At 38.9% G+C, this 15,584-nt stretch overlaps 1 protein-coding gene across 5 annotated transcripts in view; it reads right to left on the bottom strand.

Moving 5' to 3' along the window:
* LOC551356 (nesprin-1) overlaps positions 1-15,584 on the bottom strand; it is a 108,972-nt gene that overhangs the window by 47,365 nt on the left and 46,023 nt on the right. For 4 of the 5 annotated variants that reach the window (XM_026446137.1, XM_026446135.1, XM_026446136.1 and 1 more), the window contains 8 exons: positions 14,088-14,730; positions 13,463-13,801; positions 13,018-13,323; positions 12,684-12,835; positions 4,604-5,414; positions 4,145-4,303; positions 3,687-4,049; positions 3,066-3,176 (listed from right to left, as the gene is read on the bottom strand). In XM_026446137.1, the coding sequence (XP_026301922.1) occupies positions 3,066-3,176; positions 3,687-4,049; positions 4,145-4,303; positions 4,604-5,414; positions 12,684-12,835; positions 13,018-13,323; positions 13,463-13,801; positions 14,088-14,730 (2,884 nt within the window). Of the gene's footprint in view, positions 1-41; positions 968-3,065; positions 3,177-3,686; positions 4,050-4,144; positions 4,304-4,603; positions 5,415-12,683; positions 12,836-13,017; positions 13,324-13,462; positions 13,802-14,087; positions 14,731-15,584 lie in introns of those variants that run through there. The other variant, XM_026446139.1, reaches the window with a different exon arrangement.

Below are 15,584 nucleotides of genomic sequence, written 5' to 3'. Positions count from 1 at the left end.
ACAACAATGGAATTATACATATGTCAATTTTTTTCTGCGAGTTTTTCTTTTTCTTTTGTGATGTCTTATCTTACGTTTTTTGTTTATGGCGGGGGTGAGAATAATAAAAAGATTGTTAACTCGGGCGGAAGTGAATGACGGAGGGATCGGGGGGGGGGGGGTGGTTGTTATCAGATAATGTGGTCAGGGGTGTTAAAACGGATTTGTTATGGAATTTTGAAGATTTCTCTTTTTTTTCTCTTCGGGTAATTTTTTAGTATATGCACGTATGCTAGATTAACGTTATGATCAGCGATGGTTTGGCTCGCGAAGAAACACACGATATTTATTTTTTTTTGCAACAAAGATGGCTTTTTATTCTCTCTTTTTTGAAATAATAACATACTTTCGATCGTTTTTCTTTTTCTATTCTTTTTCGTTTTTCTTTTATAAGAATGCAAGTCTGCTCTCTAATGCCTGGACGAACAATAACGTTTAGGAAAAAGTATTTTGCTCGATGTAATATAATATAGACGATATACGTATATATATATATTGTACATATATTTTTATAATATATATATATATATAATATAAAGTTCACTAAAAAAGATCCTGAGGTATTAAAAATCGGTATCCACTCCTCGAACGAGGACGAACGACGATGTTTCACAGGTGACACAGATTCTCTGAAAGAGAATCTTCCGCCACTTTTTTCTTCGACGTTCCCTTCGCTCGAGATGGAACTCGCGGAACTGCACCGGGTGAGAAAAGAAACGAACGCGAGGATACGACGCTAATGATCCGGTCACAACGTGACCAGACAACAAGTATCGCGAAGCTTTCGACGATCTGGATCGCCTATCTAGATCTCTGGTCATGGATCCAATGGCTCTGGATCGGGCCTGCCACGTTGCGCGAGAATCTTCGACCTCTCTGTACGCGCCTGGATTTTGCTCTGCAACGACTTGATCTTCTCACGACAAATCTATCGCAATGGAACGAAGGAACAACAACACGCCGAGCGATCGAGCGAGATGGAACGAGATTTGTGGAACGAAATTTCGATCGAGAGAGACAGAGATCCGAGAAACCAAGAAAACGAAGAATGAGAAATAAGGAATCGGAAGATGTTTGAAGCGATTAAACAATGATCGAAACGAAACAGAAAGGGTAAAGTGTGTGGAATGGATTTATATATATATATATTTTTTTAAGGAGAGACAGGAAAGGATACAGCAAAGAAAATATCGTAAATCAAATAGCCGGTGCGATGGATTAAAAAAGTTAATACAAAGAAAAAAAAAAGAAAAAGACACAATGTGAAGTTAAATGAGAAAGAAAAAAAAATATTCAGAGAATATGAGAGAGATTATTGAGAAATCATTAACACGGCTAATTTTTTAGGAGCGTTGACTTGTGCTCGCTGCGTTCTCGACAAGTCTCGACACACGTCTTGGAGGTCACTTGATTTTCTTGCGTGTCTTCCGTTTCGTTCTCGATCGAACGAGCAAAAAAGGTATATCTGATTGCGAACAACAACAATACGAAAATTCAACTACTTTCTGTGAAGACAGAAACTCGATCGGAAAAGCCTAAAGTGAATTAAGTGTTTGGTACAATTAGGTGTTTGCATATTGTACGATGCGACTTTTTACATATCTCTGTGCGACTACTATATTATTCGTTGTCTCTTCCTTTTAAATCTCTGTATAAATAAATAAAATAAATAAATAAATAATTGTATAGAGTGCCATAAAAGTGCAATTCCAATATGCGGAATCGCATTGTCTTCTTGTAAACACGCAGATAGACAAATGTGAAATACGACGAGAAAAGAAGAGAAAATAAAAAAAAGATAGAAACACGTGACGTTACACAAAGAAAAACAAGCAAAATCAAGTAAACTCCATCACGAAAAAAACATATATGTGTATGTGTGTAAATGTGTATCGTTAAGATTTTTGTGAAATGTATACAAGGATATTATATATGAGAACTAGAGAGAGACAGAGACGCAGAGACGTGCGTGAACAGTGACGTATGACCGATTGATCTCTCGGTTGTGATAAGAACAGGTGTGATAAGATTTAGTCAAGAGCATGATACCAACCAATACCGCGTAACATGATGTACCACCACGATGATCGGCATGCTTGCGCGATCACGATCGTTCGATCATTTTCATGAAGAAACGATCGATTTCCATATTAATTTTGCAACGAGCGTAAAATAATTTTTTCTTTTTTCGTACGTAAATTCGAAATTCTTTTGGAATTTTGGAAACAGTTTTATGTAAATTGTTACATAATTCTTTTGGAAAGTGTACATAGAAAGAGAGGAAAGTGAAGAGATGTTGGAAAGTTAATAAAAGAAAGATGTTAAGCTGTTAAGCGTTGAATAATTATGAAAAGCTTTGGTGACGTGAGGAAAAATAATTATAAAGATACGTATGTATGAAATGAAAATTAAAATAAGGAATTGACAAGGAATCTAGATTGTGATTTCAACGGAAACACCTTGATTTGAATAAATAATAATAATAATAATAAAAAGATACGTCGACCTCTGTCTCCCATTAGAAATTATTCTAGAGATGGATCATCAAAATGTTTCCAGATTCTGATTGATAAATTTTTATTGACTACTTTTTAAATCTCTTAAATTTTAAAAGATACATGGAGAAATATCTTTTAAAAAAGGGATAGCCAATAAAAATTTCGTTTCATCCTGACGCGGATTAATTAAGGATTAATGCGGCTCGATCGACGGTTAATTGTTAGTCACTTGAGAGATTACGGAGAGCAGGCATGGTGTCTCGAGAGCAGATGCCAGAGAGATAATTCGACTTTATTGTTCAGAAAACTACCCCCGACCACGAACGTGTACAAATTTAAGAGAAAAAAAAAAATAAAAAAAAAAATAAGAAAAAAAATAAAAAAGAAAAAACATGTAAGGGAGAATCGCGAATTTTTATAAAATCCTGGTGGTGGCCTTCAGTTGGTATCGAGCAGATGCAAAAAATCAACTTGCTGCTTTAGCGCACTTGTGCAGGTGATAAAAAGATGGGATCAAGGCAAACCTACCTGTTGCTCCTGCAACGCCTTCTCCTTGTCGGTGGACAGGTATGTCGGACTCAACACTGTCCTCAATTGTTGCTCTACCTGCATAATCTGTTGCCTCAACTGTTGTATCTCCTAGAACGACAAAAAGATGTCAGCCGCATTCTTTTCGAAATCGTAAAAATTACTGATCTTACTTCTTCGAGTAAAATAAATTGTACGTAATTATTTCCTCGAAAAAGGTATTATTCTTTTTTCATCGATGGTGAATAAATAGGCGAAGCAAGATGACAAATCGCTCGGATAAATTTATATATTGCACGTGCAATTTTCTTGTACAAGTGCGACGTATATAAATGCACTTGGATTATAAAAGATGATAATTTTTTTGAATACGTTTTTGCATTTTTAAAGCAATAGTAGTATTCTTTTTTTCACAGTTGTAATTACAACTGTAGTTTTTAAATATACAAGTGTGACTTGCATTTTTCCTTTCTCATTACAAGTGATCACTTGCGAAGTGAAAGTGATTGTTTAGATGTTTTTCACTTCCTTTTATCAACTTTTATTCACCATTTTAATATCATAATAGATCAGTAATCACGTTTCAAAAGAACGCAGCTCCAGTCAGGAGCGAATCCTGACCTGTTGATATTGATCAATCTGAGCTAAACAACCCTCCAACGCTGTGGTCTGTTCCTTGACGTTGGCGTGAAGATTGTCTAACTCGGCCAGTAGCTCGTCAACCGTTTCGCCTATTCGGCTATCGCCGCCGATCCCCGACCGGAAGTGAACCTGAAGCTTCTCCATCGATATACCGATTTTCGTTTTCTGTATCGCGATATCGCTCAGCATTTTCTCCCGTATGCTGTGCTGATCCCGTAACGGTTTCTTTTTGTTCTGCGGCGACTCGAGACTTTGTTTCGCTTTCTCGATCCACGTTTTCACTTCTTTCATCTTTCGCTCGCATTGTTCCCATTCCTCGCTAGTTTCTTGCAGCAGCGCGTTCTGAAACGAGCAATTCGAACCAATGTTCATCTTACGCACGCTTCTCCCTTCCCCGTATAGATAATTTGTATAAAAAAAACGAGAGAGAAACCAACCCTCTCCAACAGTTGACCCTCGACTTGAACCTTAGCTTCTTCAGCCTCGAGCAGTTTCTCGGGCAAGTCGCCCACGCTGCAAACCTGACCGATACTCTCGAGCTCCTTACCCATGTCACTGAGATTCTTGTTGATCTGTTTGCAGCTTTTCACGGCTGTCTGCAAAGCGTCGCGGAACAGATTCAAGGATTAATAAAATTCGCGATAATACGAGGAGAATACGAAACGAATTTCTCTATTATTCGAATGAAACGCAGAGGAATATGAGTTTCTCCAAGTAACTCTAAAGAAGTAAAAATTTCTCTTCAATCCAATATATGTGTATATAACAATGAAATTTAGAAACAACGCAATAGAAGATAAATCACAACCAATTCGCGAAAACCCACATTCTTCCGTCTCCCATAAGAATTCTAGAGAAGACTATATGGTCCGTCGATCCATTTCCTCCTCACGTACCGAATATTCGTGCAGCCTCTGCCTAGCCTGCACGAGGGTGCTGAGCTTCAACGGCTCAACCAGGAATTGTCTCTTCTCCTCGGTCCACGTCCTCACGGCTTCGTACAACGACAAGAATCTCTGCCAAGCGTCAATGGTATCAGCCACCACTTGTTTCCTCTCGTCCAACCAATTCCTCACTTGGTTCAACTGTTCGGTCACGTTGTGAACGGTGCTGTCGATCAATTGTTTCTCCGTGTCGTCCCTCGTGTTCTCCGCAATCGTACGGCCATTTCTCGTTAATCGTTCGAGCTTGTCGCTGATCGTGCCCAACTCCTCTTGCACCTGCCTCAATTGATCCTTGAGAGGTACAGGCTCGATCGATCGGTCCTGAACCTTCAACTCGGCCTGCCTGATCCACGCTTGAACCTCGTCCAGATCGGTCAGATAATCCGATCTGACGGTTCTCGCGCGCTTCTGCTCCCTCTGCTTCTCCTCCATGGCCTGCGCTGTCGCCTCGGCGCAAAGTTCGAGGGCGGTCAGGTGTTGGGCAAGATCGCTGGGGACCAGCTGCTGGCTAGCTTGGTACCGCGCCTTAGTGCTTCCTGAGAACTTTTTCCCGCTCTCGAGGAGCTGCTCGACAGCCCAACGCAGCTCGTCAAGCTCCTCCTCGGTCGCGTCCTGATCCGGCCCGAATATGTACAAGTTCGAGGCGCGTTCGCGCGCCTCGTTCAAACGCTTCCTCAGCTGATCGATCTCACGCTCGGTGCTTTCGAACGCCTCCAAGTCCTCGTCCGCCTTTCTGGATTTCGTCTGCAGAGTGTCGATGAGCCTGCAAACCGATTCCCTCTGATTCGCTACTGTATCTCTCTGTGCAAATATTTTTCTGTCTTTGATTCGCGTTTTCTTTGGCGTTTCTTCGAGGTCGAGATCGCACCGCGGTTATGAAATGATAATTGGGACGAAGTTGTGCTAAACTCGAGGAGATCAAAGTTTAGACCTTTTCCTTTTATTAAAACTTTTAAAGTCGAATCTCACGAACGATGTCAAATTATATTTATTTTAGATTAAACTCGAGAAGAAATTAAATATTGAATAGATTGTTCGAACAATTTTAAAAACTCCGACTGGTCAAAGAAGCTTGGAACAGCAACAATTTACGAGTGTGCTCGAATTGACGGACACGTTTACGGCACGACCGGAAGTTTTACGTGTTCACAGAAGCGACAGGATATCAACGTGACCGTCGGCGAGCCCGTGGTCGCTACCTCACTAACGGAAAAACGATTTGCCCGTTAGCGGCGTGGTTGTGCGCGGAGGCCAGGCGTAAAAATAGAATTTAGCATATTTCCTTTGGCCTACGGGTCTCCAATAATGCGTGCCAACGTGGCGACCATCGCGGCGCCCCGTTCGATTTGTAGGGCATAGGTTGACGAAGGAGCACGAGGTGAGAAAGAAGAAAAAGCCGAGGATACGGCGGATCGATCGGACACGAGGAATTGTACGTGGTACGGAGGTAGGACGAAATTAGAATCGGAAATGCGTGTCGCTGGTTCAGCTGTAGCTAGCTGGCTTCATTCCAGCCAGAGCGGAGGACGCTTTGGCTAAAAGTAGACGAACTATATGTGCGCGGTTGTGTTGAAGAGCCGGTTGGTTACTTGTCGGAATTGGAATTGTTCTTTTGTTAATGAACAATGTTTCTTTTTCTTAGTAATTTCGAGTAATTTCACTGTCTGTTCTTATTATTTTAGGACCGATAGTCGAGGTGAATGATGAAGAGATGTTTTGGAAATTCGAAGTCGATCGGTTGTACTCGTCAGAATTGGAATTATTTTTTTTTGATAATACTTTCTTTTTCGGTGATATTAATATGCCAATCTTTGTGTGTTTTAATTGTAATTGTCGATGAAGAAGAAGAACGTTAAAGATTTGGAAGAAATCTATTGGTTAGTTGTCGGGATTGGAATTATTCTTTCGTTAATGAATATTTTTTTATCCATTTTCTGTATCTATCTTCGTTTCTTGTGACAATAGTTGGATTCATAACTATTACAGTCTTTCTAAATAATTGGCTGACTTGCATATTGTTAAAGATACATCGACATAAATATATCATATATCAAATAAATTCAAAGAATGGATGCTTTTAATCTAATATTCAAGAATTCGTGAAATGAATTATGATAATGTTGAATCTCGTTACGTTAAAATGTATTCAAGTGTATATCGATGCCAAGTATTTTCACAAAAGATGACAACATCGTCGTAGTGTATCATGAGGAATGTCGCAATCAGTCATCGCTCTGTTAGGATTCGTCTTTGAACACGAACCGGTGCATCGTGTTTTCAAGGTGTTTTATATCGAACAACAATGACGTCCGTATTAAACTCGCGATTTTGATTACTTATAAACCATCTATTGATCACCTACAAAATATTACGATCAAATTTAACAACAAATGAAAAAAAAATAGAAAATTATTTTAATTACGATAATTCGAACTATGATAATTTATCCAGAAAATTGAAATCTTTTTAAAACGATGATGAATTCGCCAATATTGTTTCATCTTCAATGTCGAATGGTGAATAATTTTTTTATTGTCATTTGTAAATAAAAATTGAAAAGAGTCTACGTGTACATTGGAAGTGGAATTTTGATATATGTGGAAGGCTGACGATGTCAATGTCAAGTTTCGTACCGCGTTTCTTTTCGCGATGACATCATCGCAGCTAATAATGAACGAAGTTTAACACAAGGTGCAATCACCACTCGACGGTTGTGGTATTTTTGAGACGAAACGAGAAATTTGCGAAACACGTTACACGCTCTATATCGCGCTGACTAACACGAAATTAAATAAAGAAGAGATTGCTCGATTAGTCACGTTTCGCGAAATTCTTTTATTCATTTTCGATATATTCCCGAAAACACATGTCGAAACAATTCTTACAATTCGTTCGAATTCGTTTGATCGATTCGATCTTTCGAGTTGCACTTTCAGTCATTGTCAAGTGAATTGAATTTCGATTTCGAGATATTTTTAATCGCGATTGTCATTGCCCTCGAGATATCTCGATCGACAGCGAATTCCGGAAGTGTATCCACGTGATGTAATCCCCTTATGCGGGGGGATGTGACTCGAGCCAATGTGCTCCGGCAGAGTATATCACAGAGTAACATCGTGTTCGCAGAGATTATTTTCGTAACACCAATAGAATGATCCACTTTTTAGATATCTTAGAACCACCAAGTACACTCGAGATATACAAGCAGTAACCTACTATGCGTTCTCCACTATTCTATTAAAATATTCCATCACTTGGATCAAAACTTCCTTTTCTTTATCCACCTAAATTTATCTACTCTTTTGAAACAAAGAATAAAAAAGAACAATGTTCTCGAAGAAACGCTCGATGAAAAAAAAAGAAAGAAAGAAAAAGAAAAGATATAACGTAAGATTCAACAATTAATAAAAATCGTACCAATCGAGTAATAAAATCGTAAATCGAATTGATTCCTCGAAGAAAAATCTCGTTCTTCCCTGCCTGGTTCGAGGATGATCGTTCTCCTTTTGATCGCGTGAGATGTATGAAAAATTCGCCGTTAATATGTTATCGGATAACAGTATGGCGCGGCACGATCAAGCTAAACAGCAGCGTTCGCGGTTCGAAACGTTATTAGAAGGGCGTAATAGCGTTAGCTTTGAATTTTCGTCTTGGCGAGGCGCCGCGACGCATGCGGCTTAGCACGAAACGCTCGCCAAGACGGATAGGAACGAAAATCGACGACAGCCGAAAAGCGGCGTACGCCGGTTCCTAAGAATAATGTAGCTTATCCGCTTCTTTTTCCTCTTCCTCTTCTTCGTCTTCATTTTCGTCTTCGTCCTCGCGTTCGTGTTCGTCCTAATTTTCGTCTTCGTCTCGTGGTCTTCGTCTTTCTCTTCATCATTGGAAAAGAAGAACACCCCCCCTCCCTTCCCCTTCCCTCGAATCGAGTGTGTGTACCGAGTCGAGTTCATTGGCTCGAAGATTTTTGTCATCATGTTTGTTTCTAATGTCTTTTGGCAACCGGCGATTCGACGATATTACAATGTGGATCGAGGGATTGCGTGCGATGTTGCAATGCGTTGTATAATAAAGATTTCGATCCATTTTCGCGTGTTTATGTATTTGAATTTTTCGGAAACAAGAGAGATCGAGCGAATTAATACAATCGTTGGAAATTCGCGTGAAAAATTAGAATCACGTGTACTGAAATTGGATATAAACTTTGTTGCTGTTCTCCGTTTCTCGTTCGGGTCAGGGAGATTTTGAGATTCGTGACACGGTTGAATAATCCTTCAGAATCTATCAAACCAGGGTTTATTTGTATCCGTATCGTAGACCGTGGGAGTTAAGTTGTAAAATTTATGTTCCCGTTCGAGCACAACTTCGCCATTGAGATGAATCGAGCGGATGAATGATTACATAAAACGAACAAAATACGAAATAACGGGAAGCGAGTGACGAGATTACGAAGAAATGATCCTATCTACAATAAATATAATAAATAAATCGATAATAAAATTATTTTTAAAATTTACACGCGAATCATTACTGCAAAAATTCGATTTCAAGCTTCGACAGTATAAGTAAACAATAACGAAGATAATCAAACCGCATATCGTCACATTTATGATAGAGATTTCACTTCTGTCTCAAAAGTCATATAAAATTCAACAATCCATCGATTTTCTAGAGAGAGAGAGAAAGAGGGGGGAAGGGGAGGGGAGAGAGAGACAGAGAGAGAAAAGAAAAAGCAAAAAAAAGAAAAAAAGAAGAAATTGAACAGTCACTGCCGTACTATTATTCTCACACGAGGATTCAAGAATATTTCTTTGCTACACTGCAGCGAGGCTAACGCCGAGAGACACGTGCTGCACCGAAACACGTTTCCGCCTCGGTATCGATTGCTGATAGAGAGAGGCCACAAGGGCTGACACGGTCATAATATTTAAGCCAATAACCGTGTACAATCCCGCTAACCCAATAAACTTTTATAACACTCGTGAAATTTTTCATCGTTACGTACTGTCAATCGACATTCCGTGCCCGTTGACCATTCAGGTGCCGGCACTGCGTCCACGCACTTTCCGGCCCGGCGTTTCCAACAACTCTTGCACAGCACGGCAACCGCTTCAAAACGTGCTCGATAACCACTCGTTCGCGATGTTAATCCACGATATCGAGAGAAATCAATAAAAGAGAAGGAAAAGAAATTGGCGCAAAGCAACCTCAACCGCAATATCGCTTCGAAACGAGCCACTCTGCACGATTCAATTGTATTTATAACTCACTGAAAGCCACACTCTTGACCTATGCACGTTCACTCGAATCACCTATTTAATCACGAATTTAACCCGATCTTGTTCACAACGTCGTTATTCGATTATACACCCGAGCACGAATCTTGAATCATAATTCGACGTTGCACAATTCGTCGCGAATCGAACTTTTTCAAGGAAAAAAAAAAAAAAAAGAAAAGAAAAAGAAAAATCACTATTTATTTTCACCAAGCAAAATCGCTGTAACACCGCTGTTTCACCGTCAATGTCACGTTAACGACTCCGGCGACTCGATGTAGCCAGCCAACGACGATTGTTTAATAAGCTGAAAACGACACGCGAATCCAGCCTCGGCAACTTAGCGACGTGAAACTCCCCGACGTCATACTTTTATTTCGTGTGTGCGTCGCCGCGTACGAATGATGACTGGCCGTGCAAACCCAACTCCGCGGATATTACGCCATGAAATTGTGAGGCGGGCCAACGTGCCGCGGTCGCTTCACTTTTCCTTGGTCAAATCTATATTTAGTGGTGAATTCGATCGACCAACGAGAGGGGTGATAAGTTCGGGGTTGGTGGCAACCCCTTTTTCCCGAAACCAGACCCTTCCATCTTTCCCCCCCGTTGTGGCGTGTGCAACCATGTTTTTCCTCCGCGTTCGAGAAACGGTATATAACAGCCGCTCACGTGAGGATCACACGAATCGATGGAAATGCGGAGAGGATTACCTAATGTCGATTAATGACCCGACGTCGCCTGTGCGCGGAATTACGGGATACGCGTTGCGCAATTCGCCGCAACGTGTTTACAAACAGAGTTATTGTTCGTAAGGTGGTAGTAGGATTGTTGGTCGCGAGATACGAGGAAATTTTTCGAAATTATCCTTGTTTTCCTTCTCACTCCGTCTCGTTATTTCCCCCTCCCCTCCTCCTTTTCGACGAGTTTTGATTTGACGCTCCAACGAATGGATTGGACGCGTGGGTGTGGTGCGGCGGCCTTGGCATTCTTCGAGCTATCGTTTTCTCCTCCTTTGGTTTCGTATTTTTCGAATTTTGAAATTTCGATGTTACGTTTTACGTATAATAATACGTAGATAGAGTAAACGAGTTTTTTTGTACGAAAAATAATCGAATTATTAGGTTAGATTATTGGAAATGATTAAAAATCTTTTATAAAGTTTCGCGAATTTTTGGTTGAGAATTATAGAAAAGAAATCAGTTGATGTTTGTAATTTAAATTCGAAAGAAATAATAAAATAAAATATTTCCTTTTTGAAAATTTAACGAGCATCGTGGATAAAGTTTCAATTTCGAAGAACTCAATTATGAGAAAACGAGAAGAAATTCTACTCGTATCGTAGAATTCAATGGAATCTGAATTGAAAAAGGAAGACTGTTGATTGAAATAATAATTGTAGATTATATGCTCGATCCTATTATCGTAATTAAATAATGCAGCGAAATCCCAATCTCTTTCTCTTTCTCTCTTCTCTCTCTTTCTCTCTTTTTTTCTTCTAATTGGTTAAAATATTAATCTGCGATGCGATCATACGATTCCAAGACTACGATATTATAATCATCGTTTCTTGATATTAATTTTATGACGCAACGTGTATTCTGATAAACGATGCACAATAATTTACAAGGTCTAATTACGTCATGGGTTTAATTTGGGTATGATGGAACACAGTGGAACACGTAATGCATGCTAAATCGATACACCTCGTAATCCATGAAGAATCTATCGCTATCGAGAAACCTTACTCGTGTTCTTTCCTTTTCTTCCACGTCTATTTCTATTCTTCGCTGTTTCTCCTTTTCTCTACTCGTCGTTTGCTCGACGAATGACAAAATGACAAAATTCTAAATCAAATGTTTCCCCTCGACGAGGGGAAGAGAACGTAAACGTGCATAAGATGAACGAACTTTCGACGAGTTTGAATTCGAAATTTACAAAATTAAAATAATTGAACGGTATGACGGCTGCAAAATAAGTAATAAATTAAAATCTGTAAAATAAGAATTGTGACGAGAAGGAGATATTTATATAACAGATTGAATTATCGATATTTTCGATGCGAAGATAACCTGAAACAAAAAGTATGAAAGGACGGGGGAAGCGGATATTACCTTCCCAAGGGGATGGTAATATGCATAAGCAAGACACGCACATATATACACACGCATGCACATGCGTTGAAATCGCACTCAAGCGCACTGCGTGATCCCTTCTCGTCGATGATTCCGCAATTTAACGGAACGATGGGTAATAATTCTGTTTTGAACCAACAAAAAAAAAAAAAAAAAGAAAAGAAGGAGAGATAAATTATCTCGCGTTAATTTGATAATGAAAAAAGAAATGACGATAAAAAAAAGATGGAGCAATTCATCGAGTAAATTTGGAATGATATTTTAACAAGTCACGAAGCCTTTTAACGAAATTAAAAAAAAAAAAAGAAAATTATCCAACAAATTGTCCAGTAATCGATAAAAGTTATATCCTTGTAAAACTGTATCGTGAAATATTTCTTTCCTAAAAAAAGAAGAAACAAAAGATTACGGACAAATAACGTTTCTAGAAATAAGATTATACAATGAACAATGATTTAACACTAATCGATATTTGTGAATTGTTACAGGAAATTGTTACATCTTACAGGAAATTACCTCGACTTCGAAAGAAACCCGTTCAACAGATAATTCGATGACACTGATGTGACAGTGTCTTGATTGGCAGTGCGACATTACACGATAAAATGCATTTTTTTCACTCACGATTCGACGGAATTCTGCAATTTATTCAGCTTTTCCTCGAGAGCATGAGCTGGAGCCTCTGTGAAGGCAGCCAGATATGCTAGAACAGGTCCTGATAAAGCTTTCACTTCCGCTGCCATCGGTTTCAATTTCTCCGCTTCCGTTACCAACTCCTATAAACAAGTTAAAAAATTAACATTAATAAAACAATACGTATTACAAATAAAACACAATATTTTACACGATACAATTTTATTTATTATTATCCTTAACTTTTTCCTCCTTCGTTATTCCTTCCCTTATTCCTTTCTCGAGTAGATTACATTAAATATTAGATTACTTATAATATACTTACATGCAGAGATTTGATGGTGTCGTGCAAATGTTGCTTAGAACGAACCACAGTGTCCAAAAGTTTGCCCTTCTCCTCGATGGCATTTACTTTAGTCTCGATGAGCGACCATTGCGCCTCCAGATCTTCCCAATGCTTGGACAACGCCTCGAGGGCATCCCTTCGCCCTTCCAATCCGGAAACCAACTCTTTCCATTCCGCGCTGATCTCACAAATCTGCGCCTCTATCGTTCTCTTGTTACTGGCGTCTGCCAATCGAAGCACCTCTTGACTTCGTTCGATCAATAGATCCAACTCGAATTGTTGATTCTGTGTTCGAGAGAAAAAGAAAGAGAAAAAAACGTTTAACTTCTTTAATTATTATATTACACGAGTTGAAGGAATTACGACGCGGGATAGACTCGTGTGTGATTTCCACGGCAAACAGACGTCACGATTATCGACTAACCTGTATGTCATTGAGCGCGTGCGTGATCTTCTGGATGTTGAATTGCAGCCCGGCCAAAGTCGTGACAGGCTCGTCGGTGAATCTGCTCCTCGCAATCACAGCTCGGACACGTTCCAACGTTTGCGTGTAATCCCTCCACGTTTCAGCGCCTTGCTCCAACCTGGCGCGTTGCGACTTAGCCGTGTTCAACGTGTTTTTCAATAATTGAGTGTGCTGCTGTTGCTCCGCGCTCAACTCCTCCTGCTCCGACGTGTTCAACGAAGGCCAAATTTTGTCACCCGCTTGCTGAATTTGCTGCGACACCAATTCGCGAATCGATGGCTCGCTGCTGAAGTAGATCTGCAAAATAAAAAATCCATTCGTGTTAACAATGAATCTTTGTTTTTAAAAGTAGTTAAACTGTTATATCAGATATCGTTGAGTTTATTCTTTTGTGATTTTGTATATGGAATAATAGAGTAATGATTTTATTATGAATTTTTAATCGAAAAATGGATTACTTTAATTTAATGGATCCATTGTTTATTTATTATCGATAGATTGTCATAAGTATTTATTTTTGAACAATTAACGTATCAGATCGTATCTCAAGCAATGCATTACTCTAAATTATCGATGTACAAACCTTGTGCTCTTCGAGATCGCTCAGGATGTTCTCGAAATCGAGTCCATCCTTGTCGCTTTCCAATCGAATCTCCGCTTCTCGAACCCAACTTCGAAGTTTCTCGGTAAGGGCGGCATACTCTTGTCTCAGCTTCATGTTGCTCTCCAAATAATTTCCACGTTCCTCCATTTCTCTGGGCAAAGAGGTCAACAGGGAGACAGCTTCGCTCAGCATTTCCTTCAACGAACCAGGCATTCCTTCCTCGTGGGGGACGGAATTCTTCAAATTTCTGATTCTATCGAGATGTTCGTTGACCGCGTCGCATAGCTCGTTATGTTTTTGCAATTCTGCTTCCACGCTGATTGGATCCCTTTCCAAAAGAGGTCTAGATTTCACTTCTTTCTCCTTGTCCTCCAACCAATCGAGAATCTCCGCCAATTCGTTCGCAAGTCTCTTGTGCTCCGCTGCTGCCAATTCATGCTGCTCCCTTTGAGTTTCCACAGCTCTTCTTAGACCTTGCAATTGTTGTTTCAGAGATTGCAATTGTTCCGTTATATTGTTTCTATCCACGGTTGAACCTTCTGCTGCGATTTGTTGACCTTTGTCCGTTGCACTGGCGAGGGTGGCTTCGCATTCTTGGATCTTCAGAATTGCATCGTCGTATCTGAAAAATTGAAAATAGAAGTATTTAGAAAATGATTTGTAATTTGTAAAATTTTCCAAATTATATATATATATTATTTGTCATAATATATCTTTATCGTAATATATTTTGTATATATTTTCATATTTTTATATTATTTTATATTATTTTATGTTATTTTGTATTATTTTATATTATTTTATATTATTTTATATAATTTTGTATTATTTTATATTATTTTATGTTAATTTATATAATTTTGTATTATTTTATATTATTTTTATAATTTGTATAATTTATATACCTTTTTAAAATATATATAAAAATATATATCTTTGTATTTTTTACTTTCCTTTCTTTTTTTCAAACAAATATTTCTAAAAATCATTAAATTTTCACTTTCGTATTTCACTTTTATTTTTAATTTTATTAAAATATTGTAAAAAAAGCTTAAAAATTATATGAAAGCGATAAATGAACGATTTTAATACCCGTGGCGCCATCTCGCGGATGGACTCTGGAAGCTTCGACTTGCTACCCGGGTTACAGAATAGGCGAGGAGGTATTCGTGACGTCACAAATAGAAAAGGAAAGCAACATTGTGCGAAAAGGATGGAGATAGAATATACACTCGCCGCTTGCGCATGCGCAGTAACATTTTTCTAACATATCGAGCATATTACATGGAAAATCAATCAATTACTAGTTTTTTACGCAAAATTTCCGTACTTTTAAGATCGCATATCAAAGCTAGAACCTCAAGCAACTTTCTCTTATAAATTTTAGCACGATTCTCTTCTTAATTAATTAATTATTAATGATTAATGCGTCATGTACGGGTTGACGCAACCGACATCCAATACATTATTCGCTAA

Source organism: Apis mellifera, linkage group LG1 (genome assembly GCF_003254395.2).
Source record: "Apis mellifera strain DH4 linkage group LG1, Amel_HAv3.1, whole genome shotgun sequence".
Taxonomy (NCBI): domain Eukaryota; kingdom Metazoa; phylum Arthropoda; class Insecta; order Hymenoptera; family Apidae; genus Apis; species Apis mellifera.
Note: the sequence above shows the minus strand (reverse complement) of the source record. Positions and strands in the feature narration are given on the sequence as shown.